This window comes from Colias philodice, chromosome 3 (genome assembly GCF_061535455.1).
Source record: "Colias philodice isolate Cphi_HAF_F1 chromosome 3, ilColPhil1 Martin Lab GWU primary, whole genome shotgun sequence".
Taxonomy (NCBI): Eukaryota; Metazoa; Arthropoda; class Insecta; order Lepidoptera; family Pieridae; genus Colias; species Colias philodice.
Window position 1 is genome coordinate 5,986,979 of NC_143088.1, and position 27,731 is coordinate 6,014,709.

The following is a 27,731-nucleotide window of genomic DNA, read 5'->3' on the forward strand; positions in this document are numbered from 1 at the left end:
TCAAATAGGTATGCCTATATTTTAAAACACAAAAAAAAGGTAGGCATATTTTACTTACTGTGCTGAAAGTAAGAACTGATTTAAGGATACAATTATTTTCAAGGGATTAATTTAAAAACATAAGGATAAAGATTGATAAAATCCACATAAAATCTTTTGATTAAAACTTTGAACATACTTTTATATACATTTTTTATTAGAATCTTAAGAATATAATAATATGTAGAGGCTGTGGTAGAGCCGCTTAATGAATGATTTATGAGAAGTTTGTTGTAAGTAGTATTTAGATAATATTTGCAAATGTTTCATTATAACAAAATAAATATGAATAAAACATTATATATTTGAAAGGAACTATTTATTTATATATTACTAGGTATATTACATTAAAGAAATATCTATTATGACGCATTAATAGGTTGATTTGCAGCACTTTGTTGTTGTGCGTTTGAGGCACAAGACACGGTGTCGGCGTCAACGCATTCTCCAGAAGCGGGGTCGAAGGCAAACCCAGAATCACAAGACAACAGGCGCGGATTCCCGCCCAAACAAGAATAGAACGCGTAGCAGTTGCCTTGGTAACTGAAAAAAAGAAAATCATGTTGTAATTCCCTTCATATGAAGAAATTATTATCCGTTATTATCTTTATCCTCAGACACATGGTTATTTTTTGTAGGTTATTTTTTTTTTGTATATGATGAAAGTAAAGTGACTGTTTTACCTGTGGTTTGTTTTAATTGCGTTTCCACTTTCATCAAAACTGGCAGGTGGGCACTGGAATCCGAGGTATTCTGAAAAAAAAAATAGTCGTCAATCAATCAGCATTATTTTCTTGATAATAATAAGTAGTAGATACGTAGTATATTATTATTAGTCTGTGGTAGTAGTAAGTAGTAATAGTAAGTACTAGTATTTGCAGGAAAAATCTATAAGTACATATAATAAATCTGTAGAAGGGTCAATTCTGTACATTGAAAATATTGAAAAAATAAATAGCAGGGGGTGTATATATTTGGGTTTGGTATCGATCCAGTAGATCGATACCAAACCCAAATATGTGATTAAAAAAATTTTTGTCTGTCTGTCTGTCTGTCTGTCTGTCTGTATGTGAAGACATCACGTGAAAACTAATGGTTCGATTTTGATGAAACTTGGTATAATTATACCTTATTATCCTGGGCGTAAAATAGGATACTTTTTATGCTGGAAATTCGTAGAAAAAAAACAATCTTAATTTTTCAGTTTTATCCATAGACGTTGTTCTGTAGAACCGCGAACACACGTTGGGTATTATTATAGGCATAGCCGTATTTGGGTCCAATAGATATTCATAAGATGTTATTGTCAGAGTTACTCAAAATGGAGAAATAAACCATCCACGCGAAGACCGACATCCGCGCGGACGGAGTCGCGGGCGGAAGCTAGTATGATATAAAATTCCTTACTTTCTGCGTTACAAGTAGGTACTAGATCGGGCCAATCACAGCGGTCAGATACAAAGTTGAAAGCAAGGCCGACGGGGCACACCATATCGTAGGGTTTGCCCAGGATACACATGCGGTATTGTCCACAGTCGTTCGGTGCGGCTACCGGAGACGGGAAGTAGCCGTATTGATGTGGGCAATCGGGTGTAGACTTTACAGGCTCTATTAACAGAAAAACAGAAACATTAGTCTAGATTTTGAGCTTTCCTACGCTTCAAAGAGAAGGTTGCGAAAAAGCTTCCTTCGATAGTATCTATTAATATAAAAACTATTATGGATAAATACAAATACGTACGAATAGCACTGTGATCAGCGCAAGTAACATCGGATGGGTATCCACATGGATAGATTGGCCAAGCCGCTGATGGGTCGTAATGGAGGCCCTCGGGGCACAGCTTTTGAACAGGCACATAATCCTTAAAAGAAACAATCGTTACAATTTTGGGCTATTTGTCGTTTGCTTCGTATTATACCTATTTGAATAATGACTGCTGTGCTATAATAAATATGTAGTAAGCTTTAATTTTTATAGAAATAGACGTTTACTTTTATAGTTAGGTACTTACTTTACATTCTATATATGCGTCGCACTGTCCATTTATTTTGATGTATTCATTTCTGCGAATGCAAGTATTTTGGTTTGCTGCGGCCGCTTGTTGTCCGATGGGAGCGTCATATGCATAGCCTAAAACAAAAAGCTGTTAGTATTTTGTAATTTTCTTCCGAAATATGTTATTCCACATTTTTTCTGACTTACTTATGCCTATGAATGCTGTCGCGACAATGATAATAAGATTCATCTTAGCCGTTGTGTGTTCGAATGTGATGAACAACTGATGAAAGTAATAACTACAGCTTCGTTTTTATATATTAAATGTAACAGCTGTTAGTTTGGCTCATTAGTGATCAATGAGGAGATAGGTGCGGTTTTCTGATAAGAGAATGAAAGTTTTTAATGATGTAATTATATCAATTTTATTAGTGTGAAATTACATTTTTCATTTTATAAAAGTTATAATGATGGCAACGCTAAGAATGCTAGATTTTATATAGATTTAAAATAGGTAATAAAAATATCTAATCGTATTTAATGAATATTATCACTTTAATCATATTATACATGAGAGCTTTCATGATTAATATATATGCCATCAAAACATCTTGTAAAAAAGTCAAGTCTCGCAGCTCAGTTTTTTTTCGGAAAAAGTTGTGAGATCCATGACATGATCATTTGAATACCAAGATGACATTGTAATACCAAGCATTCGGTTATATTATTTTGTCCCTATTTAAGGGACCTTCCGTCTTAAGTTATTCCGTAAATAATTATCATATAAATATTAAAAATATTTTACGTTTTAAATAAACAAATCGACTAAACCATCAAACCCATCGCTTGGAAAAGTTATACTATATTCGTTTTGGAGAACAGTTTCAATCGCTTGGAGCGCAATGTTTTCATGCGATGGCCAAGTCGTTCTACCTATTTAAACGTTTAAAGATTTTAAATCCTAAGTTATAGCGGGTTCAAAAAGGGCCTGAATTGTTTCGAGAAAAGGATGGTCGGCCGTGCCGCTTTTTTGCTCGACTTGGCGGGGCACTGCCGTGCCCCCAGATAAAACGACAATTTAAAAGTGAAAAAATAAGTCTGTGATTGTGGGATAAACAACAGAAGGCTAAACAGACGTGAAATAGTGTACCCAATACAAAATAAATCAAAAGGGTATAGGGGATATCCATTTTCCTTTTCCGATATTATTCAAATGACTGTAATTTGGTCAAGCATATCAGATTAAAAAAATAATACTAAAACCATGGACGTATAAAAAAAGACGGACGGTATATCGCCTAAACATTGAGTGAAGCCTAGTAATGGCGGCGAAACATCCATGTTTGTGTGCCATGTTGCCATGGCAACAGCTGTCCTGTTGACAATGGCGGCTGTATTTTTTTCTATAAATTTTGCCGTAATAATTTTGGCATTAAAACATAAAAGAAATAACTTGCTTCCCTATGGAATGTAATCCCTCGTGTTTTGTTATTTAAAATTGTACTGTTGCGACACCATTTAACCACGCAAGACGGCATTTTAAATATTTTTTGTGAAACAGTGACGCAGTTAATCAGTCGGTAGTTCACGACGTAATGGCGTCCGACTAGCTTACTATGGTGAGAGTGTGTGCGTGTTTATTGTCTTTACACGATCGCTAGCTTACTATGGTGGCTTCACGTTGTTTGTTCGTAATACGGCGTCCGTCTTTTTTTATACGTCCATGACTAAAACTATATAGTGTTTTTAGCTATCGTTGCTCTTAAAAATCTTTGCTTCTTTGTTTTTTAGTCGGGTGACATGTTCAGAAACTTGTGTCACACCAAAACCTCACGAACGCGATCGCAGGTATAACGAGAGAGAGACGGACCGATCTCCCGTCTCATCTCGAGCGCTGCCACTGCAATAAGTTATCACGTAAACATCTCGATCGTAAACCTACTTTACAAACAACCAATTTTTTGTTATCTATGAGTAGACACTTCAAGGCAATGTAGAAAAAATATTTGCTACATCGATCCCGATTAAAGAATCGTATATCCATACGATTTTTTTTATTTCATCTAAATTCTAATATCTAAATCTATCTAAAAATAAATTTAGCAAATTACTTAAATAATATCTTACTATAATAAGATATTTGATGAAATATAAAATATCTCTAGATTGTGTTGTACCTTCGAGTATAAATGTTTTTGTCTTATGATTTTAGTCTGCAGAGAATTATCGTTACAAGTATCTTCGAACAAAGGTACCTACATCGCGCCGTTTGTACTATGTACGGAGCGCTTCGCGATGTGTAACAGTATGGCGGTTCTTCAGGGGTCTTTAGTATGCAATGACAAAAAGAAAAATGATGATCAGAAGACTGGAACCGGGGGACCAGTCGCTTGGGCGTTAGTCGAACTCGTCGGGTAAATTACGATTTGTACCATAAAAATTTTAGAATTTACCGATAGTCCATAAAAAAGAAGTAGGCGGTAGTGTCATGCCATACTTCTCCGGTGTGACATACAGCCCGCCATACCGATGTGAATGCATTAATTTAAAAACAAAATTCAAACATTTGTATCAGACTAATTTTTGCACAGTTACCTAATCATCGTCCTGCAGCAATGTTTGAAAATCGACATGCAATACTTTTCAGACAGTTCCAAATGGTTGCCATACCGCCAAAAGAATTAGTGAATGATCTTATTATTTAATTGTATTACGATTACGCTAAAGATTAAATCTTAAGAATGTACAATCTGGATTAAATGGACCAAAATTTAAAAAAAAAATGCTTGTTATTTTAAATAACAGTGCTCACGTTACTCGATTTCAGCAACGCCTTTAGCTCTGTAGACTTCGACTTACTGCTGGGTTTGCTACGCTCGCTTAACCTATCTCCATCTGCGTGTAATTGGTTCCATAGTTATTTACATGGACGCCGGCAGCGAATTTCGCTTGATGACATTTCCTCGTCTTGGCGCAATATCAATGCCGGCGTGCCACAAGGATGCGTCTTGTCACCTCTCCTTTTTGCAATTTTTATTAATACCTTAACTCAATCTTTAACTTCTCTCTACCACATGTATGCTGACGATGTCCAAATCTACACCCAAGCGACTCTGGAAGACTTGCCCAATGCAATCAGTAAGGTCAACAATGATTTGTCTACCATTGTAAACTGGAGCAGGAATTTTGGACTATTATTAAATCCAGCTAAAACACAGACAATCATCATTGGGAGTGCGTCATACGTGTCAAGGATTGATTGGGCAGCTCTTCCGGATGTTTTGTTGGACGGCATACAGATCGGTTACAGTACCCACGTTAAAAACTTGGGTATTTTAATGGATCAAACCCTGTCGTGGGATGTTCACCTGAAGGAGGTCAGCAGGAGGATGTTTGCTTCCGCTGGCTCACTTCGGCGCCTGCGCAACTTTCTGCCTATCCCTACAAAAATAATGCTAGCTCATTCCCTTCTCCTTTCCCATCTTGATTATGCAGATACCTCCTACCTTGACCTTTCCGAAGCCCAGTTGAGTCGACTTGAACGCCTTCAGAATTTTTGCATTCGCTTCATCTTTGGCTTGCGTAAGTTTGACCACGTGTCAGACTATCGCAAAAAACTCAACTGGCTTCCCATCCGCTTCCGTCGTAACTCCCACATCCTTCATCTTCTCTTCTCCGTCCTGTTTGATCCTAAAGCTCCTCACTATCTCAAAGATAAATTTGATTACTTTACCTCTCCTTTCCCTCGCCCTTCCAAAACTTTACTTTTGCGTGTCCCTGTCACGAACACCAAATTTTATGGTCATTCCTTTGCTGTTCGTGCTGCCAAACTCTGGAATGAACTTCCACTAGAAGTACGTCAAGCGCAATCCTTAAGGAGTTTTAAACACCTTCTTAAGTCACACTATCTTTCTCTTGCTTAGCTTCTTCCTCTATTTCCTTACTGTTACCTTATTTTCTTCTTTGTTATATACCTACTACTATATTATATTTGTTCTTTATGATATACTTATTAAATATTTATAATTATGTTTTCTCTTGCTATTTACTACTATATAGTTGTTGTATATGATATTATACATATATTTATAATATATATTGAATATTTATAATTATATTTTTCTTTTTTCCTAAAGCCTTATTTTTTGCTCACCCACCTCCTTTTAACGTCTCTCCTTACTTATTACATACGGTGGCCTGGAAGAGATCGCTACTTAGCGATAAGGCCACCGTTTGTACACTTTTTTTCCTATTAGCTGTACTTTGTGTGTCTCTATGTCTTTTGTGTGTGCAATAAATAATAAAATAAAAAAATAAAAAATAAATAACATTGCGTTATATTTTCCGAGCCCCCCCCCCCCCCAAACGTAAGATAAGATTGAGATTTGACTCGACCCCCTGCTTCCTTTAAGCATCTCACGTTATTTATGGTCTGAAGGGATATTCTGGTTTTACCAGACTGCATCAGAAGGAGTATAATTTTTGTTGATCATAGGGATCTAGGCTGTATGCAGCAAAGTATTATTTAGCGCTGCCTGCAGCTTCACAGAGTGTTTAGTTTGATTAATTTGAAAAAAGGTAAGCAGATGCATTCTCTAGATTTTCTTGACTTCCTCTTTTTAGTTAATTAGTTAATGTTTGTAAGTTTGTAATTGTTGTAATATAGATTTTTTGTAACAATAGTTTCAGTCGATTGTTTATTAGTATTAACGTATAAAGCGCGTTACACACGGTGAAGATACTTATATATTTTATCTTAAGATAATGTTATATTTTATATTACAGTATCTTAACGCATCCGGTATCAGCGTTCGGACCATCATTTTTCTTTTTGTCATTGCGTACTGACTCTTGTAGAACCGCCATCCTGTTACAAATGACGCGAAATTTTGTGGGTTATCTTCACCGTGTGTCACGCGCTTTAACCATACGTAATATTATGGGAACGCTGTTGAAACATTTAAGTATTTAAAAATATTTAATTCGTAGCTGTTAGTAACCTACTTCTTTTTAAATAAAGAAGTAGGTACGTTAATCGTGTAGAAATAAATAAAATGTAATTGTATATTTTTTTATTTAACAAATATCTATAACATCTACATATTAATGCTATTATGGGGGAGTAAGAGCATCGTTATTGCAAGAAACCTTGTCAGCATCTTCACAGCGACCAGAGAAATCATTGAAAGCAGTTCCAGGGTCGCAAGACAGCAGGCGAGGAAGATCATCACCCGCTTGACACGAGTAGAAGGAGTCACAGCTGCTGGGGAACCTATAATAGTAAAATATTTTATTATAATTTGTTGATAAGAATAACAAAACCTTTATGTTGATACGCAGCGGGTAGTATTCTGGTACATATTTTGTAGTATATTATGGTTGGAAATTTATCGATTTTAGTAAATCCAAGAGAAATAATTTAGATAGTGAGCAATTTATTTACGACTAGTTAAGACTAGTAATCAATATTGCAAGTGTAATAAAAAATAAACAATAGAATGCTTAAATCGTAACTACTGTGGTTAAAAAAAGTATCTGCTCTAATGCCTATCACACTATCGACGAAAACCAAGTTTTGATTGAATTAATATGAAATGTCTTACTTGTGACTTGTCACGATTGCGTTACCGTCCTCGTCGTAGGTGACAGGAGGGCACTTGAATCCGAGGAAAGCTGGAAATGTTTAGATTTTTAATAATAAGACAGAAATCAGGTATGTTTTTATTGTGGAATTAAGGTAATAAGGTTCCTCAATTTTTCTTTGATATAATTATTATGGGACTCAAATTTATTACCTTCAACGTTGCAAGTAGGCACTAGGTCAGCCCAGTCGCATCGGCTGGTGGCTGGGTTAAAAGCAAGGCCAGTTGGACATTTCATCGCGATGGCTTTTCCATCCATACATAACTGAAATTTTCCGCAATCATTGGATGAAGCCGTAGGAGACGGGAAATATCCATACTGGTGTGGGCAGTCAGGTGTTGGATTCGGAGCCTCTGTTGATTTGTAAGAATTTATTATCTAGTATTTCAAATGCATACATACCTACCAGATTATTTCTTCTATAATATCCTCTTTTTTTACTTACGAGTTACGCCTGTGCATGTTTCGTCCATTGGATATTGACAAGGATAGTTAGGCCATTTAATATCCGGGTTGTAGTGAAGACCATCGGGACATGACATTTGGACAGCGATATAGTTCTAGATAAGAGGAAGAAGTTATAAATGAGTATTTAACTTCTATATTATATCATTATTACACGTGCTATATATATATATATATATATATATATATATATATATATAAACTTACTTTGCATTCTATGTAAGTATCACATTGGCCATCCTGTTTAATGTAGGCATTTCTATGAATACAAGTTCCTGGACCTACCGGGGCAACGACGTCCTCTATGGAGTCAGCGCCATTGCCTGAAATATACCTATGTATGTTAAGGATTTGTTCTTACTGGATTAGGTACAAAAGTAATATACATTTTTATACTTACAAGAAGCAATCCAGACGCTTGTCAAAGCCACGAATAAAAACATTTTGAATTGTCTTTCACCTTCTTTTGATTAGACTTGCAGAAGGCGAATGATGTCAATAGCATGGACAGCTTTGTTTTTATAATAAAGTAGGTACTAATTATTTTCCAACATCTTAAGATTTAAAACTGTTGATTTTATCTTTATCATAAATATAGAGGTCTTGTAGTTAATTAGTAATAATTGAGTAACTATTAATATTGGTAAAAATTGAAACACACATTTTGTTGGAATGTTATAATTATAAAAGTCATTAGATTATGTTTGACTGCTGTACAGACATTAGTAACATAGTAACATACTTAACAATATTGTAATACTTAGAGCTGTGCTGTACAGTAACTTAAGAAGTTTATTTACAAAGAAACTACACGAGGTGAGTTAGAAAAATATTTTATTGAGGTATTTCCTGCTCTTGTTCTGCTTCCGTTACATTCTCAATGTCTTGTTTTGGTTCGCTTTCATAATTATATTCTTGTTCCTGTAACTCTTCTTTACGGTCATCGTCATAGTTTGGATTAACTGTAGTAAAATCTCCAAGACGTAGTTTCTCGAATTTGTTTTGAGCGGATTGTCGTTTTGTCTCAGCTTTTCTGGATGTTTCCGCGCGGTTCCTTAATTCAAGAGGGCATGAGGAAACTTCGTCGGCCGCAACACAAGATTCGCTGAGATCATCAAAAGCGGTATATCCACCGCAGGCGAGGCGACGAGGCCTACCGTCGATACATATGAAGTATTTTTGACAATCTTCTTGTGATCTGTAAATAAAAATCAAATAATAAAGTTCAACAATAAACAAATACCTAACGTATACATAGTATTATTTAAGTCCGTCATAAAAATGTTATCGTACATATGTAGGTACTAATTTTCTAATTTAAATAATAAATCGATAAGTGAAACGGTGCATTTATGTAGTAAAAAAACTGGACTTTTGTTATTGCACTTTGACCGTTAATATGAGGGATAAAAAATTGTTTTTTGCAAACTATTTACTGCAGTAATCACATCTGGGTACTAATTAAGTATAGTTTTAAATTACCTCTGAGTTTCAGGGAATGAGTATCTTATTATGACCAAACAAAATTTTCCAAAACGATAATTGGATGCGAAAGTTCAGCACATTATTATCTAGGTATTTGCCTAAATTAATGCACGATAATTATTGATAGCTTTTCACACAAATCCATCGCATAATTTTCGAATTAGCACGAAAACTTGTTATGCTAACAGTTTTGGTATTTCTAATTATAATTACATAACGTCAAGGCCGGCGCTAATCGTTGACATTTAAATAAGAGACGACCAGTGACCGGCGCGGCGATACTAAAAGGTAAGTTATCCTATAAGGCATAGGTATCTTATACGATAGACAATTTACACTAATATTATAGTAATAATAGTAAAAAGACTGAAGTATTAAATGATAAATAAAGCTAGGGATTAGTAGGTAGGTATTTATTTGCATAAAAACGTACCATTGGATCCAAAATTCCAAAGCTAGATTCGAATATGGTAATTACCATAATAAGCACATAAAAATTCATACTGTTGGTGACATTGTACGTCAATAATTCAAGTTTTATTAATTTCATTAATTAATTATAATATATCGATGTGTTTATCATTTGAGATGATATGGTCATAATTATTATAATACTTAGGGATCGAAGTTTTTTGTCTTCTAATGCCAATAATCACAACATACATTATGATCTACAAAATATATAAAAGTCATCTTGACTCTGACCATTTTCGTACTAATCATATAATACAAAAAATCATACCGATAGAATCTGAATCCAGCGGGTGGTCCAAGTTCCTTGGAAATGGGGACCTCAGGACAACGGAATCCAAGGAAAGCTGGAAATAAAATTAACATGATGTTAATGAAAAGGCATCATAAATATTATCCGTAAATAGATACATTAAAAAATTTACATTTTTCATCCATTAATAGGAAATGTGATAATCTACGAAGTCTAGAAGAAGAAGTCTAGTCTCGAAGATTTTTGCTTTACATAAGTAGACATAGAGCTGTAGAGTTTGATTTTTTTTTATATTTCTACAATATTTTCAATATTAAAACTTACATAGAGTCATCGTAAATAAAAAATAGGGTTACCTTCAGCATCACAATCGGAAACTAGATCAGGCCATTCACAACGGTATGTATCAGAACTGAAGGCAAGACCCTCAGGGCAATTGAATTCGTAGGCGACTCCATTCACGCAGTTTTTAAATTTTCCACAGTTGCTCCTATCTCCAATTTTGAAGTATCCAAATTGGTGTGGACATTCATCTGTGGGTTGTGCTGGTTCTGAAATAATATGTGTTTACAAATTATAAACAAATGTATCATACGACTACGACATTTAAACTGTATTGGTGCTACATGCACCAATATAGCTTTAGGACAAACTTCTTCAAAACATTTTCAATTTAAGGATATATTTAAAAATCATGGTTACAAAAACATTTAATTAAATTATCATAAGCTTCATAAGCAATACATTAGCAATACAAATCCTTCAAAATATTTTTTGAAAATAGAAAACTAAAAAAACAGCTATGGTGTCAAGGCTTTTCTGATTACCAATTTTACAAATAAAATAAAAATTCCCCTTGCGAGGACATTTTATTTATCTAGTAAAATAAAAAAAATGTGCGTTTTTGATTAAATCTACAATAAAATTAGAGGTATTTCGAATCATAAGAAGGCGATATGGTTAAAACTATCTACTTATACTGTTTACATGAGATAAGATTCAATACTTACGAAGGGCTGATCGACCAAGACACGGCACGTCAATGGGGTATTGGCAAGGGTCAACATTGAATTTCACATTTGGGTTGTAACGAAGACCATCTGGACACGTCTTTTCCTCTGCGGTGCCATTCTGAAGAGAACAATTGTTATGCAATATGTTTTTGTAAAGAATATTACATTTTAATGTTAATAGATGACCCGGCAAAGGTTGTTATGACAAAGCACTTCTCATATAACTTAGGTGCATATTTGCAGACCAACCGAATATGAATTAAATTTCAAAAAGGTCAGACGTTTCAGAGACTTTTGGTTACAGAATTGGATATTTTTTATTATATGAACATACATAATAGATGATGTATTACATAAGTTTACTAGTGCATGTGTAGGGCAGGCGGTTTAATACCTATACCCAATGCATTGCGGAAGCTTTACCTTTCTAAAGGTTTAAATGTTAAATAAGATAAAGTCAAATACGAAAGACATTTATTGTAAGTGAAATGAACTGAACGATGAACTGCTATTCGTGCAGCTTCTAATAGAAAATAACGTACACATATAAAAATATAATCATGTATTTTGGCTATCATGTATTATCTAAAGTTTAATTAACAGATAATCGTTTTAAAACAAAACCTAATCTTATCATCAATAACATGTTAATGAGTGTAAAAATTAGCGCTAGGTCTTTATAGTTTGAATTATCTAATCTTTTTAATTGCCGATTGTTGAAGGTGAAGTTCAAGATTTCAAGAAGATTATCATTATTCAAGATAATTTTTTAATTTTGTCTGGATTATAACAAGACGATAATATTATTAATAAAAAGCACACTTACCAAGCATTCAATGTACCTATCACAGCTTCCAGGAATGGAGTAACGTTCGTTTTTCTCAATACAAGTTTTGCTGCTTAAAGATATTGGCGCAGATTGCTCCTCGTATTGATCAGCTGGCGCCCCACCATTCACGTCACCTTTGTCAGATATTTGTCTTCCTTCAGCAACATCACCGGAATTGGAACCATATTCGATACCGACGTCACTTGACTCTCTTAAGTTTGCAGAATCTTGACTAGCATCTCCGATGTCACTTGACTCTCTTAAGTTTGCAGAATCTTGACTAGCATCTCCGATGTCGCTTGACTCTCTTAAGTTTGCAGAATCTTGACTAGCATCTCCGATGTCGCTTGACTCTCTTAAGTTTGCAGAATCTTGACTAGCATCTCCGATGTCGCTTGACTCTCTTAAGTTTGCAGAATCTTGACTAGCATCTCCGATGTCGCTTGACTCTCTTAACTTTGCAGAATCTTGACTAGCATCTCCGATGTCGCTTGACTCTCTTAAGTTTGCAGAATCTTGACTAGCATTTCCGATGTCGCTTGACTCTCTTAAGTTTGCAGAATCTTGACTAGCATCTCCGATGTCGCTTGACTCTCTTAAGTTTGCAGAATCTTGACTAGCATCTCCGATGTCGCTTGACTCTCTTAACTTTGCAGAATCTTGACTAGCATCGCCAATGTCACTTGACTCTCTCAAATTCGCAGTATCTTGACTTGCGTCACCGACATCAGCGCTTTCTTGTAGTTCAGCGACATTATCCTGGTTTGCAGCGCCCACATCACCTGCTTCTTGAAGCTTTGCACTACTAAAATCATTGTTTTCCATCGCATCGGCTATATCTTCAATACTGAACTCATCATCCTGATTAGCATTTAATGAATCGTCAGTGAGAATTTGGCCATAAGCTGTTAAAATACAAATTACAATTTATATGTATGTTTTTTATAACTCAGACCATATATAAGCTTGCGCATAAAACATAAATCGGTAGACTGCTTATTTTTTTCAGTAATAACACTCACAATATTTTGATGTGCCCTACAAAGATGTCGTGAAAATATAAAACAAGACAAGAAATTAGAATACTCGATAGCAGAAACAAGGTTTGAATAAAGGAGCTCGAATTTAGTTTTCCAAATAAAATCAAGTTCTTTAATATTTATGAGTATTTGTGATCTTTACTTTGATTATTAAGTACTTCGCGGTTTTAATGTGCCATTAGGTTATAGGTACCTGTCTAAGTTGTACCCTTTGTAAATTACTATAAACGCTACATCGGTTAGGTAGTTACCTACTTAGTCACTAACACATTATTTAATTTATTTTGTTCATTAAGAATTGTCTCAAAATTTAGTGTATTCTCAGCACAAGCTTAATAAATTGGCTTCTTAATAACAATATCAAGGTCCATCAAATAAATTAAGTTTCTTGATTTATGATGACTGACATTGAGGCGTTAATTACTTATTTAAAAAAATGAGCCAGTTTTAAGGTGGAATTTATACGGATATTTGTCGAAGAGGATAGGTCACATTGAATATTAATTTGTAATCTTAAAGCAAAGATGACAATTTAATGCTGATTCCGTGCTGTTGTCCTTTAAATTGAATGTTCGGAGGTCAGTTAATATGACTATTGCATTGACTTATAAAATCACAGTATAAAATACACAATATGTATTTAGACGAAGGCACGAGAAAATTTGAAGTATGCAAATGTTTAAAGTGAATTTTAACAATAATTAATTATTAATTTATGCTTATTGTATAAAGAGGAAGCTAGGTACTATTATTACACGCTTTATATTAGCTTCACCTGTATGTTTATTTGTTTGTAACCGACTTCTTTGGGCGCGATTTTGACCCACTTTAAACGGCCAGATTTCGTTCAAACTTTGTAGATTTATTGAGGCCCGATGACAATACACTAATTTGATAAAATTTTCTATTTTTTAGTTCGGTTTTCTATAAAAAGCGTGTTTTTTAGTTTTTTTAAACTATTATTATTTTTATAATATATAGTTCCCAAAATGTTTTCATAAATTGTAATTAAATAGTAGATAACTTGTACATATGGGGCTTATATGTTATTGTTAGGAGTGAGATGTTGTAATGATCTGATATGATAAGTACGTATAAGTTTATAATAAAAGTTTATTATATTATGTAATATTTGTCATCGAGCAATTATGAACGGCAATAATAATTGCAACATGATGAATGCAATTATGTACTTATCCATGTATGGACATTACAATCAATATAAATTTTATTTACCTACGCATAATGTATTTATTTTCATTATGTTGAATTATTTTATAATAAAAATTATATTACGTATATAAAATTATTATGTAACTACCTACCATTAATTAATTAAATAATAATAAATTCCATACAAATATAAAAACGACAATTGAAAATATTAATTTGGTATAAATTTTTATTACTTATAGATAAATTATATAAGTAAATAGAAAAATTATATTTAAATTACATTATTTCCCTATCTATGAAAGATGTTTGATTTTAAAGTTAGAAAAAGCCGAAACTCACCCACGGCGCAGATACACGCCAAAAACACAAACACCCTCATTGTATGAACTGCCTGAAACCACACGTTCGTTCGAGCTTCGCACGACCAATGAATGACCGGTCAGAGGATGAGCATCTTGCGACCTTGGGGACAGACCGCGTTGCGAAACCTGGTCCCATCTCAACCACTCCTCGTCTTACAACAGGATACGCTAACAAGAAGCGCGACTCACGAGGTGAGATGCGAAGGAGCCATGCAACATTTGGTATTGGGCAATCGCAGTAAACATATTTACGATTTACATACATTGCATATTTCACTCGTTATGTATGTTTTGGGAACGCAATGGTGCATTGTTTGAGCGTCTCTAAATTTGAGATTTTGTCGTGTTTTCGATTTTAGTAGATTGTATAATGTGCAAGCAAAACCGATGCAATGAAATGATTGTGTAGACTGTAGACTGTATCGACTCGATGGTGCAATGGTTGATGTACCGCTTCTATTGTTCCAGAATGCTCTATAAGTTTGATACTCGTTCATGGGTTGGAAATCCAGTGTCTTGGTGTTCATATAATTATGTATATGTATATAGTAAATGTGCATACTAGGACTTTACAAAAACAATACGTTCAATGTTAATTGTTCTATACTTTTCCTTACTTTCCATTGCTTTGCTAAGTTTGGTACTAGATGGCGTTGCGTAGTGTAAAATGTGCATTGTTATATTATTACTAGCGGTCCGCCCCGGCTTCGCCCGTGGTACATGTTTACTTTTTCTCTACATAAGAACCATCCTCGTACTTCAAGGAATATAATAAAAAAAGAATTATCGAAATCGGTTCAGCCGGTCTCGAGTTATGCGCTTACCAACACATTTTGCGATTCATTTTTATATATAAGATTATTTTATCTTTTTATAAAAAGTAAAAGCTTGCTCCTTGCTTGTTCATTCTAATAGGTTGTGTCCATAGAAATCTAAATAACAAGACACATAGAAGTGCTAAAATGTCATAATTCGTATGAAAACCGCTGTCGCCAAAATCAACACATTCAAACCGAAAGCTAAACAGTACACACAAGTAAACTATGCCTTTTATTGGACAGCTTGATTTTAGTGAAAACTAACTTATCTATTAAATTAAGCTTTTGAATATGTATCCTAACGCACGAATTTACGGTTTATTTTAGAATAACATCCCTAAGTATATGAGACTTTTTGCTCCAATACGAACAAACGTGATAATAAGAATGGTCGACTGTGTCATTCATTGTTATTTCGATTACTATGGTGACGCTCGTAATACTTGTAAATATTCTATAATTTTAAGGAAAAACGGCATTATTTCTAAAAAAAAATATTTTCCGATGAAATATTATTCCTTTATAAGTATAATTACAACTTGTGGAAGAATTTCCGCATTGGGAATTGCTGAAACACACCATGTATACACTCATACGTCTCCAGAGCAACTGAACAGTGACGAATGCACTGGTGTTGTGCAAATCACCTGAGTGGCGACAAGGTCACGCACGCTTACGACTTCTAGTGTCTTGTTATTTAGATTTCTATGGTTGTGTCAGTGTGTTTTATTTATTAGTGTGTTATTTGTGAAGGTATGTTTTTTTTTTGTAAATTATGTAACAGTATGTAACTAGGTAGTTAGGTACCTAATAAATCATACGAACGAAGAATAGCGTTCGCGAATAACGTTTTAGTTTTAAAGAACTAAGCATAGGGTCATTGCGCCTGTTCGCGTCCACTTAGTGCAGTTGGAAAGTTTGAAGGAGAAAATAAAAATGTTCCAGAACAAATTTCAACGCAAAATTTATGTAACGTGTTCAATACTTAGTATATTTTAAGATTTACTTTCAATTGTGTTGGAAATATCATGTGGTTTTTATTTATCTAGACAAATAGCAGAATTAGGCGTTTTACCCAGTTCGCGTCCAAAAATTCCAGTTTGCGTCCACCCGTGGACCAGTTCGCGTCCACCAGCTTAGAAAAGGAATTGAGAGTGTATTGGGTGATATTTTATCAGATAAATGCAAATAAAAATTAGATTTTAATAAATTATTTATTTACGAATATAGTATTTAATAAAAATCGGCCAAATTCGAGTGGGACTCGCACACCAAGGGTTCCGTATTAACCTGTTTTTTTTCATATGTTTTAACTGTAAATGATTATTTTTTCAATGTTTCCCTTATTTGTGCTATAAGACGTTGCTTCGTACCAAACTTCAAGTGTCTGTGTTCACGTAAAGTACCCTGTAGGTTTTGATTCCCTTGCGAATGTCGAAATTTGCGAAAATTTGCAGCATAAACGGCTGTATCTTTTGATTGCTTTGGCTTATAAGTTTGATTTTTTCACTGCTTCAAGGGACCGTAGATTTGAGTATTCAATATAAATTTCAGCTTTATACCTCCACGTGTTACTGAGAAAAAGGGTCTTGACAGAAAGACAGACCGGCAGACGGACATACAGACGGACGGATATCAAAGTGATCCTTCAAGGATTCCGGATTTTCCTTTTGAGAGATTTTCTAATGAATTAAATTTCTTTTTTGTTCATATTATTTTCTTAACCACCGACTCTCATTCTCAAAGATACTAGTCTCATTCTTAGAATACCCATTTTAAAATGAAAAAATAGCATAAAAATTTGCTAATATAAATGAAAATTTAAATTATCAACTTGTAGTCTTAGTCAAAAATTTACAATCTATTTTAAATTACATATTTTAACAAACAATTCATTGCTAAGTAATGAAAAACAATGTGGACGCAATATGTTCTATTGTTATGCACTATAGGTATAGTTTGCGCCCACCGTGGACGCAAAATGGAAGTTGTACAAATTCGGTGTAGTAATTCGCGTCCACCTTATTTTAGCTATTAATTGTAAAAGAAATAAGCTGATTTATAATCCATACTATTCCATGTTTTGTTAGCAAAGTAAAGAAACAGTTACATATTCAAAAATTCACATTTAACAATAAGATACTTACCGTCAAACGCGACGCTACGCACTATTTTTTTCTCAAAATCCCGCGCGTTTTAGCTCTCTCGTTTAATAACCAAAATTAAATATTTTTTTTAAATAGTATAGGCAGTGTTCAGGCATATTTTGAATATGTGTGCATGTCTCTTATACATTGAGGTATTATCGGAAATTTTTCTTATTACAATTTTACTTAAAATATACTTATTTTCGTGAATTTTCTAAAAGATATCCGCAAAATGGACGCGAATAGGCATGTGGACGCGAACAGGCGCAATGACCCTACATACCTACAGACAAATGCGGGAAGCGACTTTGCTTCATACTATATAGTGATGTAAAGCAATCAAAAGCAATGACTAACCATAATACGTACTTTAACATTATTCTCCATTCAACCATTGTATTTATGTACAAACATGATACTTTATAAAATACTTTACAATGGAGATTGGAATGATAAGACACCTTGATATTCAGGCGCGACCAACATACAGATTTAAGCTTTGTATCGCAATTCATTTAGATCATAAGAGTAAATATAATCTCAATGACTATATTCTATGTATCCTAGATAATACTTAATAGGTATCGGTCACAGTGCAAGTAATATACGTATCGGTATGAATTCAGTGAAGAAACTGATCCTGCAAACTTTGCTATGCCTGGAAACCTTGGTCATCGCACGCCTCACATCTTCATAGTTTGGGGCCTATATTTTAACGACTTTTGTAGAGGGATAAGTTGTTCAGGTAATAAAAAATTGGTCAATCGAGTTCGAAGGCGTTTGGATGTGTTTTTTTTTTCATAAAATACCTACCTATCTGAATAGAATTTCAAATACGAATATTTAAATGTTGGCAAGATTTAAAAACTAATAATATTAAACAATAAACCTGTTTCAAGTCGTGCTTAGGCTAGTCATACTGCGTACAAAATATGTTGATAAACTATTTAGAATAGTGACTCAGTACAGAAGCTGTTCTCAATAGAATATGTATTACAGTTAAAAGATTGATACCAATATATTATATTTTAGTGTAGATGGAAAAACCGTTCGGTGGGTATAATGTAATGCACGTAGTTTAGGATCAACTTCCTTATCTCATCTGTTCGTTGAGCCGCTAACTCATCAGTATTCTGCAAGCGAAGCGTCTGGAATGTCAAAGTAATTTGGGATTTCGCGTTATTTGATTTCTCATTTTGTTAAAGGAAGGCACTGGAATTATTTTAGCATATTGTTTCTTTGTTATTTTTTTAGGTATATTTTATGTTAATATGTTTTATGACCGCGCTGCGCGCGCGTGTTTGAATTTACCTAAAAGTTTTTTCCTTAATGTTTTATGGTGGACATACAGAGTCTGTATTACAGACATATGTCGCAGGAAAACGACGAAATCATTAAATTTGCCTACGACATATTATCATACCCATATCATACCAATAATAAAATTGGAATGTCTGTTTTTAATGTTGAAATAACAAATTTTTACTCAATGCATATTACAATTTTTGTCTGTCTGTCTGTTTGTTCCAGCTAATTTCAAGAACGGCTGGACCGATTTTGACGGGAGTTTCACTGACAGATAGCTGGTGTTGTTATAAGAAGTAACTTAGGCTATTTTCTATACCGATATTCCCAGAGGAACGTTAGGATTAAAAGGAAAAACTCATTCACGCACGCGGGTGAAACCGCGGGGCGCAGCTAGTAGGTACATATATTAATAAAGCAAAACTTAAAAGAGTAGACGAGTATTTTTTTTCGGTATAGTTTGTCCGCTTTTTGTCCGTATGCAGTTCATTTTCTTTTATTTGGTGGCAATAGCATTAACATAAGATATGTAAATCTGTGTGTAAATCGTTTATGTATTATGAGCTTAAGAGGCATTTGCGATGGTTTGGATTATTATTTGTCTGTGTATCTTTTTCAAATTTAATTAAAGTTTAAAAAAATAGTTTTTTGATTTTTTGATGCTAAGTAGTTACTATTTTTTTTAATGATTTTCACCTGTGATTCTCACCTTAAGAGCGAGCGCGCACGAGCAACTTTGTCTCCGCAACTATTTTGTCTCTCCCACCTATGGGCTAGTATGAAAGTGCGCGCACGTAGCGACGCAACTCCCCATACAAATTGATGGGAGAGACAAAATAGTTGCGGAGACAAAGTTGCTCGTGTGCGCTAGCTCTTAAACCTTCATAGATACAGAAATATACATTCCTTTCATTGTGCAACAAGAACGTTATTATCTTGGTTATTAGGTATATAAATTGTTTATTATAACTGCAGTAAAATGCCAACTTAACATGACAAGTAAACGGTGTGTTGTTCCACATTTTTATCTACTTTCTTACTATAATATTTTTTCCTAAACATTTAGGAAATCTTTTAAATATAAGTCTTATCATAAGTCTCAAAAGAACCACCTAGAATCTGATCATTCGTCAGATGTACCTTCTCAAGAAGAACATAAGGACCAAAGTGAATTATCACCAGAACAAGATAATCCTGTCGAGTTTTCAACTCGTACTCGAAGCCGCATCGAGACCTACGACGAATTTGCTAGATTAAGGAACTCAAGCCGTCCACCAGACAGCCATTATCCACCAGGCCCAACGTATAGACGATCAAATGGGATATATCTTACAACAACTAACTTTATTATAATTTTTCCAGCGTACTTGAAGTGCATTTCATAGATAAAGTCATGGAAATTAGAGGATGCATCATAATTTGGTGCATTGCGTGCTACTTTCTTGACTTCAAGCATAAAAGCAATTTTATGTTGATTTAATTAATGCAAATCAATATATATATTTTATTCCTAAGTCCTTCATGCAGCAGCACAATATGTAAAAGAAGAAAATAAAATAACCAATAACTTTTGATTTTCTTTATTTCAGATTACAAGATACCTGTTAAATTTTAATGAAATGTCCGAAATTATGATCACATGATTAAAATTATACATTACTGATAAATACATTTTTAATGATCACATTGCAAGACTTTATATGTTGCTTAATCTAAAGAGGCACTTCGCCTAAAGTGAAAACTCACCACATGCATATACCGTTACCAAAACCCAGAGCGTAAAACTAAAGTAAGCATAAATAATTATATAAGAAATTGGCATAACGCTAAATCGTAACAAATACTTCAATCTTAATATGTATTGTTCTAAATTAATGTTCCAATACACAATAAGAGCATTACAAAATGATTTCAAGAAACCGATAGCAAAGAAGAAAAAAGATCTTAAACTAACTTAAATCCTAAGTCGAACGTGGTGAGTTTAAACACTTATACCAGTACCATAAGGCCCATTTTAAATATACAACTTATCTAATAGAATATAATTTTTGAACATGAATACCAAAGTCGATGCTTTATTTAATATTTATACATAAAATAGGCATTTTAATGGAAAACGGACTCGCACTTATGACTATATTTTCTAAGCAAAATAGTGACTTATTCGTATTATATTCTACGATTACAATAGCGTATCTATTAATTATTAATATTCATAATATAATAATATACCGTATAAAATGCGTATCAGGAATTTACCATGAAAATTTACGATTGACTTTGTGCATCGCATTATAAAATATCTACAAAATAATTTAGATTTTTCTGAGTTACATATACTGGAATCACATTATGCTATGTAAAGCAAGAACTTAAAAATATTAAGCAATATAATCATTAATTATTATTAAGATTAATAAAACTTATTCTGTAGTAAAGAAGCACTTAAATATCTCGGTCAAGTTGCTCCTTTACTTAAACAAAATGTAGTAGCGCAAGAATACTTATTTACAATAGCGATATATATTTTTTTTCTACTTAGACAAAAGAAATGACTTAAGGCCTTTAATATATTATACGAATAGCTTAGCAATTCCCTGGACTCGGTTTTGGGCTATCTGAATTTTCAGACCAGCGCGTTTATAAATTAGGCAATGTAAGACGTCAATTCAAAAACTAATCATATGAGTAACGACACGGATTGTTCACTGGATATTGTCTACGTTAAAATCATCGAATTAACAATATGATATGTTTCGTTTCAACTCCTCACCGCATTGTATAAAAGTGTATAAAAGGCAGGCGGAAAATCGCACCCTGTAGTCACAGATTATCTAAAAAAAAGTTAACGTGGCTCCACCAAAGCGTTCACACTCTATATATAATCATTTAAAATCGATTTAATGTAGCATCGTCGTTACGGTAATATGCCGATGCCAAGTTAGTATGTCAAGTATTCGAAGCGATTCCAATTAGCAACAAAAAATTGGCGACTGAAATTAATTACATCGTTCCACTGCGAAACAATTTAGTTTTATAGAGCTCAATTTAGAGTGCACATTCATGTATAATGTTTTAGAATCATTAACGATCGGTATAAGCCCGATAATGCTATAAATTGTTTTTTTTTTATGATTAGTCATTACGCTTTGGGGGATCAACACATCATAGCGTTGTGCATTCAAATTCTAGAGGTACTTTTCGCCTTCAAATATTTTCGTCACAGCGCGCAACCGTTTCTAGTTCCGAAAAGCTTCTTTAACTCGGGCATTATAACGTTTTTTACGAATGCGGACTGCCGGCCCGCTATGGCGTCTCTTTTCGCATTCTTCACGTAATGTTTGATACCGGGCTTGTGTATCAGGAAAGCGTTGTTTAATATCATAAAATCGTAGTCTTTCACACATAGCACGTAGCCCTGTAAACAAAACAATGATGATTAATAAGATTAATACTATTAAAAGTAATTTATATTTTGTAAGGTATGTCAAAAGCTACGGTATAATACCTGGGTCATTTTGTCTTTCTTCCCCTCCCAGCTGAGACGCTCATCATAGTAGGGATCTTGATGGGTTCCTATGAAGATTGGTTCCCAATGAACAAATTTTCCTCTGCGTTTTCCCACGTGAAATACATCCATTTCTGAAAATAACAATCAGAATAATCTTTACTCATGCCTTATCAAAATGATTAAATCAAAATTTACAACTAGAATTAACAGGTACTACAAATCGTTCAATAAATTTAAATGTGCAAACATAGACATATTCACATTGAACAAGCGTGAAAGTAATGACTCGTCGAGATTATCAAAACCCATGCAAATCGATCGGTTGCGTCAGAAAATCTTGCGCAAGGCTGCGGTAGCGAAGTTTGCGATTTTGCAAATTAGCGTAAGAATGGAGCCAACCGTCTGGGAACGACGGGCACTGCGGTCGTTGAACCATAATACACAATTAGAATGCCCCATACGCAGTCCACGCCATACTATTTACGGCATAAATAGCTCACGATACTTATGCCGTATGCCGATAGTGCTGAGATTAATTGCTTTTGTATTGCAATTACACGGGAAACGGTACTAATTGTGTTCCTAGGGACATTATTTTCCATAATTTTCATAATGTCCCCTTATAACCGCAAATGCATGCTCCGAGTGAATATGAGAATTAAGCTCTCGACGAGCGTCGTTGAGTAAGTAATTATTTAAGATTGTTGTAATAAAGTTATATTTAAACATTTATGATATCTATTAAAAATAAGTCCTCTGTGTATTTAATTACACACAATCTAAACAGGTATTTCCGTTGTATATGTTTGCTTATTATTCAAACCAAAGGCTTTAAAGTTTAAACGTAATCATGCGCAGTTCCTTTTAATGATGTTATTACGGTAATTAAAAGATAAAAACACTTTAATGTAGGTATAAAAATATATTTGACGTTTATCCTCTACCCGTTTTATCCTATTTATTATCATTATTTAAATGATTATGATAGAATTATGCAGTTTATAGACACTACAGATATTTTTAACTCTGAGAGGCAGTGTACCCACCCTACATAATCTTGCCATGGTTGCATCGAATCATCAAATTACGTGAAATATGAAGTAAAGGTGAACTTGAATAAGCTTAAGACGATACACAAAAAAAAATCTACTGCTTGGCGGGCGGAGTCTAATAGTTCGCTATCGCGAACGCGGGTGTGCGCGAAGTCATTCTTGCAAACTCGCCGCGCTGCCGCTGGCCGACTCGGGACAAACATGTATGGAGTCGTCATACAGTTATAATATTCTTATACATATATTTAATTGTTGATTTATTGGTTTTATTTTCTTGCTTATAAACAAATAATCTTCTTTTTAACAACTACTTAGACATTATTAATAATTATTATTATTTCGTAATGTTTACTTTATTACAAAATAATACAGGTTATAAATAATCTTTAAAATAACAAAAAATATTGTTACTCTGAAAAAATGAAATGGTACTGAAATGGATTTAGATAGAATTTGATGCTGACTAGATATTACATCATGCCCAGAAATGAAAGGTAATATTTCTGAAAGAAGTTATAAACCCTAATTCTTCTCAGTCAAAGTCAAGAGTGGAAGATATCACTAATACTTACAGTAAAACTGATGCGAAACTTTGGATGTTAATTTGTATATTTTTTTGTTAGTTGTTACTTAATCACGTCAAGACTACATTACCAATTTTGATAAAATATAGCTAATTGCCTGGATTTACACATAGGATACTTTTTATCCGAACTGAACACTTCTGTGGGATAAGACAGGATTCACGATATAATCTAATTCCACGCGGGCAAAGCCGCGGTCGGAATGATATTTTTTTAAATAAAAAAATTGTTTAAAAAAAACACAAAATATATTGACGCATGTATTTATTTTTTGCACTCTATTATAATTGTAATTATTCATTACAAATAATCAAAATAAAATAGCCAGAACAAAGTTAGGCCCTGGTAGGGTAGATAGGCAGGTACAGCAATGTGAGACGAACACTGGCTTATTTATACCAATAATAATGTATTATAAACATTAAATTAAGTTTACTTTCTAACAACAAAAATACATAATATTAGCTAATGTGAAAGCGAATCAACCAATCATCCCACAAAAATGAAATGTGCACACAAATATTCATCCAAATCGGTTCATGTCATTAGGAGGAGTGACTGCAGCGCCATCTTCCGGGCCCAATTGTGTTTCCAGATCACCCAGGAACTCAATTTAATATACTTACACAAAATTTTTCGAAATGAAAACTCACATTACTATGTAAATATGAATATAAACCTGTTTTATTACTAAGCAATTTCCCGCACAGGTGTAGTAAGTATAAATGAAATAAATATCAACATCAAATTCTTTATACAACATACTTATCTACCACCTTCTAAGAAATGTAATTCTTGAAATTATTTCGTATTTTTTTAAAATATAATACTACTCCAATGAGCTCCTGTTCCATATTATGTCCGCCATACTTCCACTAAGTTCACCATGATTTTTTATTTCTTTGCACTTTGTTGCTTTTTGCTAAAAATGGAATCATGCGATAAAACCAGTAGAGCTTTGATAACATACATTTTTGACTGAATAAAGGTACTTACGAAGGAGTGGATTCACATTGTGAACAATCAGTGGGTTTATTTTCCTTCTGGATTCCGGATTTCTGAACAGATTATTTATGCTATAAATGAAAAAATCTTACACATTCGTTATGTACTTAAAACAGGGGTACATATCAAACATCGTCTATAATACAATTATCATCAAATTTAAAATAAAACCAACTTACTTCATTAATTTGTTCCAATTGTAAGCATTCTTTTTCCTCCAACCTTTATGTTTCTTCTTCTTATTTTCTTTATTGTCCCCATTTGTCTCATTTTGTCTTATCGTGTTGTCACCCTTTTTTACGATTGCGCGAGCGACACAAGTTCCCCGTGTGACGGCCGTAGCGGGAATGACTCGTGCAGCGATCGGGGTAGGAAGGTACAGGGCGGCTCTCGCTATATTGGCTGGTCGCGCGCTAATTTCAAGTATTTCTTGTTTATTTCAAAACCATCGCATATTTCAAAATTCTAACACGGTAGACGTATAGGTTGTATATTTTAAAGTTAATATCCAAAAAGTCGTAACTTTACGTTTGTTATTTTGAAGATGCCAGAGATTAAAAAAAAATAACAATGATAACTTTGTATTTTTTTTCTATCGAGAAAATATCATGGAATCATGTTTCTAAAACGGTAGACGTATTGTGTTACTATTGAACTTTCTTGTCAAGAATTTTCATCACGACAACTTTAATAATATAAAAATTACAAAGGTTTGAAAAGGGCCGTAAATGTTAGAAAAATTAATTCATCACCTTAAATACTTGTTCTCTTAAATTTTAATTACGCCAAGTTGCCCAGTCTCTTTGAATATTGGCTGACGTCGCCAAACCTCAAGCAAGAGAAAATTGTTTGTATCAGTTTAATTATGTATGTATTATGGACACAGACTCTGGTGGAAGGCCCGTGTCCCTGCAGTGGGAATGAAATTGGCTGATGGTGAATGAATTTTAATACTAAGGGATATACATTGAAACGGTAAGTGATACGTACGATTGGTTTCAGCTGCATTCATCCACTGCTGGCCTTGGGGAATATTGTGACAGTTAGGGCATACGAATTTGTGAAATGGAATGGCAGTTTTGTTGGCCAACATCGCCCGCAGCTCCGTTTTAGTCGATGGCACCTGAAAGTTTAATATATTGATTAAGGTTCATAGTTTTCATTTGATTCACGAGTAAATAAGTTACCCATTAATATATAAAACATTTATGTCGAAATTTAATACATATATATGTTAAGGCACAGTGTTAAGGTATGCGACTTTAGCAGTTCATTAAACGTATCAAGTATGCTCATTTTCTGGCTCCAAACTCCTATGAAAGATAGAGAGAAACAGATCTGATAAATAAATTGAATAAAACTTACTTGAACTTTGGCATCCACTTCAAATATGCTTATCGGAAACACTCTGGGTTTAGTGGACGTGCTCAGTGGCTTAGCATTACGCGCAATCATATTCAAAAATCTTGGTATTAAATTCGGACTAGGATATAGCTCTATATCAGATGGCAGTATGAAGTGTGTTACAGCGGCGTCCCTGGCTATATTTCTCGCAACATTCACTGGATATAACAAATTCTTTTCCTTCATGTATGTTGTAGTCACATTTGCATATGGAGGCTTTCCGGTACAATTATAAGGTGTCTGTATAAGGACATCTGGATCAGGTATCTGTAAAGAAAATGGAATTTTAAGTTATATCTCTGGCCATTTCTTCTATGGTTAGCTCCTTGCTTTGGCAATAAGTCCTGATTTCTATATCTTAACTGCTAAAGATCACCATTCTGGCAGGGTACGGATTACTTATAACCATAAAGATAATATAGCATTAAACCAGATGCATCCAACTACTACAGATTATCATAAATAAAACAGGATATCGTCATCCTAAAATTTATAGTTCATTTCTGAGCTTGAAATAGACTGTAGCAGACTGACCTCTTTTTATATGACTCAGCTTTGCATGTTTAAATAATGTAATTTTTAGTCATGACAGACTAGGTTAAGATAACTTTTTCCTATAAATAAAAAACAACGAACCGACTCGTAATAGACGGGTTCACGTTCTACGTTTTTCATTTACTAGATTTTCTTTGTTATTCATTTTTACCAATATAACCTCTTCACAGATGCATAGGCTACGCCTATTGTTATCATTTTAATAAAGAGCCATAGAAAGAAGGTGACGACACTATTAACAATAAATGTTACAAGTAACATTGCCAAGATTTCAGAGGCCGATCTAACCTTGGCCTTGTTCGCCAATGACTTTAAAGAAAAAGGTGACAATGTATTATGGTCGTGTCTTATTTCAGTGAAAAGCTCTGTTACATTGCGGTTTATATCATACTGAAGTGACATCTCTTCCGCACAAAATAAAGGATAATACCAATGTTTCAAAAAGTACTTATTTTCCTGGTTTAAGCATAAAAGTTTCATCTTTATAAACATCTAGTTATTGATTAAAATTTAATGAATGCTGCTTATGTTACACTTGAGAGTTTGAGACCTTCTCATTGAATGAATGAAGTCACATT

At 33.9% G+C, this 27,731-nt stretch overlaps 5 protein-coding genes across 5 annotated transcripts in view; all 5 read right to left on the bottom strand.

The window, feature by feature from the left end:
* Positions 1 to 401: 401 nt before the first annotated feature.
* LOC149489662 (protein obstructor-E-like) lies at positions 402 to 2,305 on the bottom strand. The gene is made up of 6 exons (XM_089715025.1): positions 2,243 to 2,305; positions 2,052 to 2,170; positions 1,781 to 1,901; positions 1,447 to 1,647; positions 723 to 792; positions 402 to 582 (listed from the first exon to the last, which is right to left on the bottom strand). The coding sequence occupies exons 1-6, from the start codon at positions 2,283 to 2,285 to the stop codon at positions 402 to 404; spliced, it is 735 nt and encodes a 244-aa protein (XP_089571151.1). The 5' UTR covers positions 2,286 to 2,305.
* Positions 2,306 to 7,141: 4,836 nt separating this feature from the next.
* On the bottom strand, positions 7,142 to 8,673 carry LOC149489663 (protein obstructor-E-like). Its single transcript, XM_089714336.1, has 6 exons — positions 8,544 to 8,673; positions 8,351 to 8,466; positions 8,124 to 8,238; positions 7,831 to 8,031; positions 7,639 to 7,708; positions 7,142 to 7,307 (listed from the first exon to the last, which is right to left on the bottom strand). Exons 1-6 carry the CDS (start codon positions 8,584 to 8,586, stop codon positions 7,148 to 7,150), a joined length of 705 nt encoding a protein of 234 aa, XP_089570462.1. The 5' UTR covers positions 8,587 to 8,673; the 3' UTR covers positions 7,142 to 7,147.
* Positions 8,674 to 8,805: 132 nt separating this feature from the next.
* Positions 8,806 to 14,894, bottom strand: LOC149489664 (uncharacterized). Its single transcript, XM_089714335.1, has 6 exons — positions 14,750 to 14,894; positions 12,192 to 13,099; positions 11,363 to 11,483; positions 10,709 to 10,903; positions 10,371 to 10,446; positions 8,806 to 9,341 (listed from the first exon to the last, which is right to left on the bottom strand). Exons 1-6 carry the CDS (start codon positions 14,787 to 14,789, stop codon positions 8,978 to 8,980), a joined length of 1,704 nt encoding a protein of 567 aa, XP_089570461.1. The 5' UTR covers positions 14,790 to 14,894; the 3' UTR covers positions 8,806 to 8,977.
* Positions 14,895 to 20,606: 5,712 nt separating this feature from the next.
* Positions 20,607 to 27,731, bottom strand: part of LOC149489665 (beta-1,4-glucuronyltransferase 1) — a 43,846-nt gene continuing 36,721 nt past the window's right edge. The window contains exons 4-7 of the mRNA XM_089714345.1: positions 26,560 to 26,865; positions 26,185 to 26,317; positions 22,551 to 22,684; positions 20,607 to 22,460 (exon numbers count right to left, since the gene is read on the bottom strand). Coding sequence (XP_089570471.1) covers positions 22,263 to 22,460; positions 22,551 to 22,684; positions 26,185 to 26,317; positions 26,560 to 26,865 — 771 coding nt within the window. The 3' untranslated portion in view covers positions 20,607 to 22,262. The remainder of the gene's footprint in view (positions 22,461 to 22,550; positions 22,685 to 26,184; positions 26,318 to 26,559; positions 26,866 to 27,731) is intronic.
* Positions 24,437 to 26,162, bottom strand: LOC149489666 (uncharacterized). The gene is made up of 5 exons (XM_089715026.1): positions 26,149 to 26,162; positions 25,989 to 26,008; positions 25,374 to 25,623; positions 25,186 to 25,247; positions 24,437 to 25,111 (listed from the first exon to the last, which is right to left on the bottom strand). Exons 1-5 carry the CDS (start codon positions 26,160 to 26,162, stop codon positions 25,071 to 25,073), a joined length of 387 nt encoding a protein of 128 aa, XP_089571152.1. The 3' UTR covers positions 24,437 to 25,070.

What these genes read in the sequence shown, in the direction of transcription:
- LOC149489662 (XM_089715025.1), bottom strand. Translation starts at nt 2,285, where the DNA reads ATGAATCTTATTATCATTGTCGCGACAGCATTCATAGGCATAA. An exon ending in ACCTACTTGTAACGCAGAAA is followed by an intron (nt 793 to 1,446) that starts GTAAGGAATTTT and finishes TTTTTTTTTCAG; the next exon opens with AATACCTCGGATTCCAGTGC. An exon ending in GCAATTAAAACAAACCACAG is followed by an intron (nt 583 to 722) that starts GTAAAACAGTCA and finishes TCTTTTTTTCAG; the next exon opens with TTACCAAGGCAACTGCTACG.
- LOC149489663 (XM_089714336.1), bottom strand. Translation starts at nt 8,586, where the DNA reads ATGTTTTTATTCGTGGCTTTGACAAGCGTCTGGATTGCTTCTT. An exon ending in AAGCGTCTGGATTGCTTCTT is followed by an intron (nt 8,467 to 8,543) that starts GTAAGTATAAAA and finishes GGTATATTTCAG; the next exon opens with GCAATGGCGCTGACTCCATA. An exon ending in AACATGCACAGGCGTAACTC is followed by an intron (nt 8,032 to 8,123) that starts GTAAGTAAAAAA and finishes ACAAATCAACAG; the next exon opens with AGGCTCCGAATCCAACACCT.
- LOC149489664 (XM_089714335.1), bottom strand. Translation starts at nt 14,789, where the DNA reads ATGAGGGTGTTTGTGTTTTTGGCGTGTATCTGCGCCGTGG. An exon ending in GGCGTGTATCTGCGCCGTGG is followed by an intron (nt 13,100 to 14,749) that starts GTGAGTTTCGGC and finishes GTATTTTAACAG; the next exon opens with CTTATGGCCAAATTCTCACT. An exon ending in TTCCGATTGTGATGCTGAAG is followed by an intron (nt 10,447 to 10,708) that starts GTAACCCTATTT and finishes TTTTATTTCCAG; the next exon opens with CTTTCCTTGGATTCCGTTGT.
- LOC149489666 (XM_089715026.1), bottom strand. An exon ending in CCAATATTCAAAGAGACTGG is followed by an intron (nt 25,624 to 25,988) that starts GCAACTTGGCGT and finishes GAAATAAACAAG; the next exon opens with AAATACTTGAAATTAGCGCG. An exon ending in CAATGTGAATCCACTCCTTC is followed by an intron (nt 25,112 to 25,185) that starts GTAAGTACCTTT and finishes TTCCATTTTTAG; the next exon opens with CAAAAAGCAACAAAGTGCAA.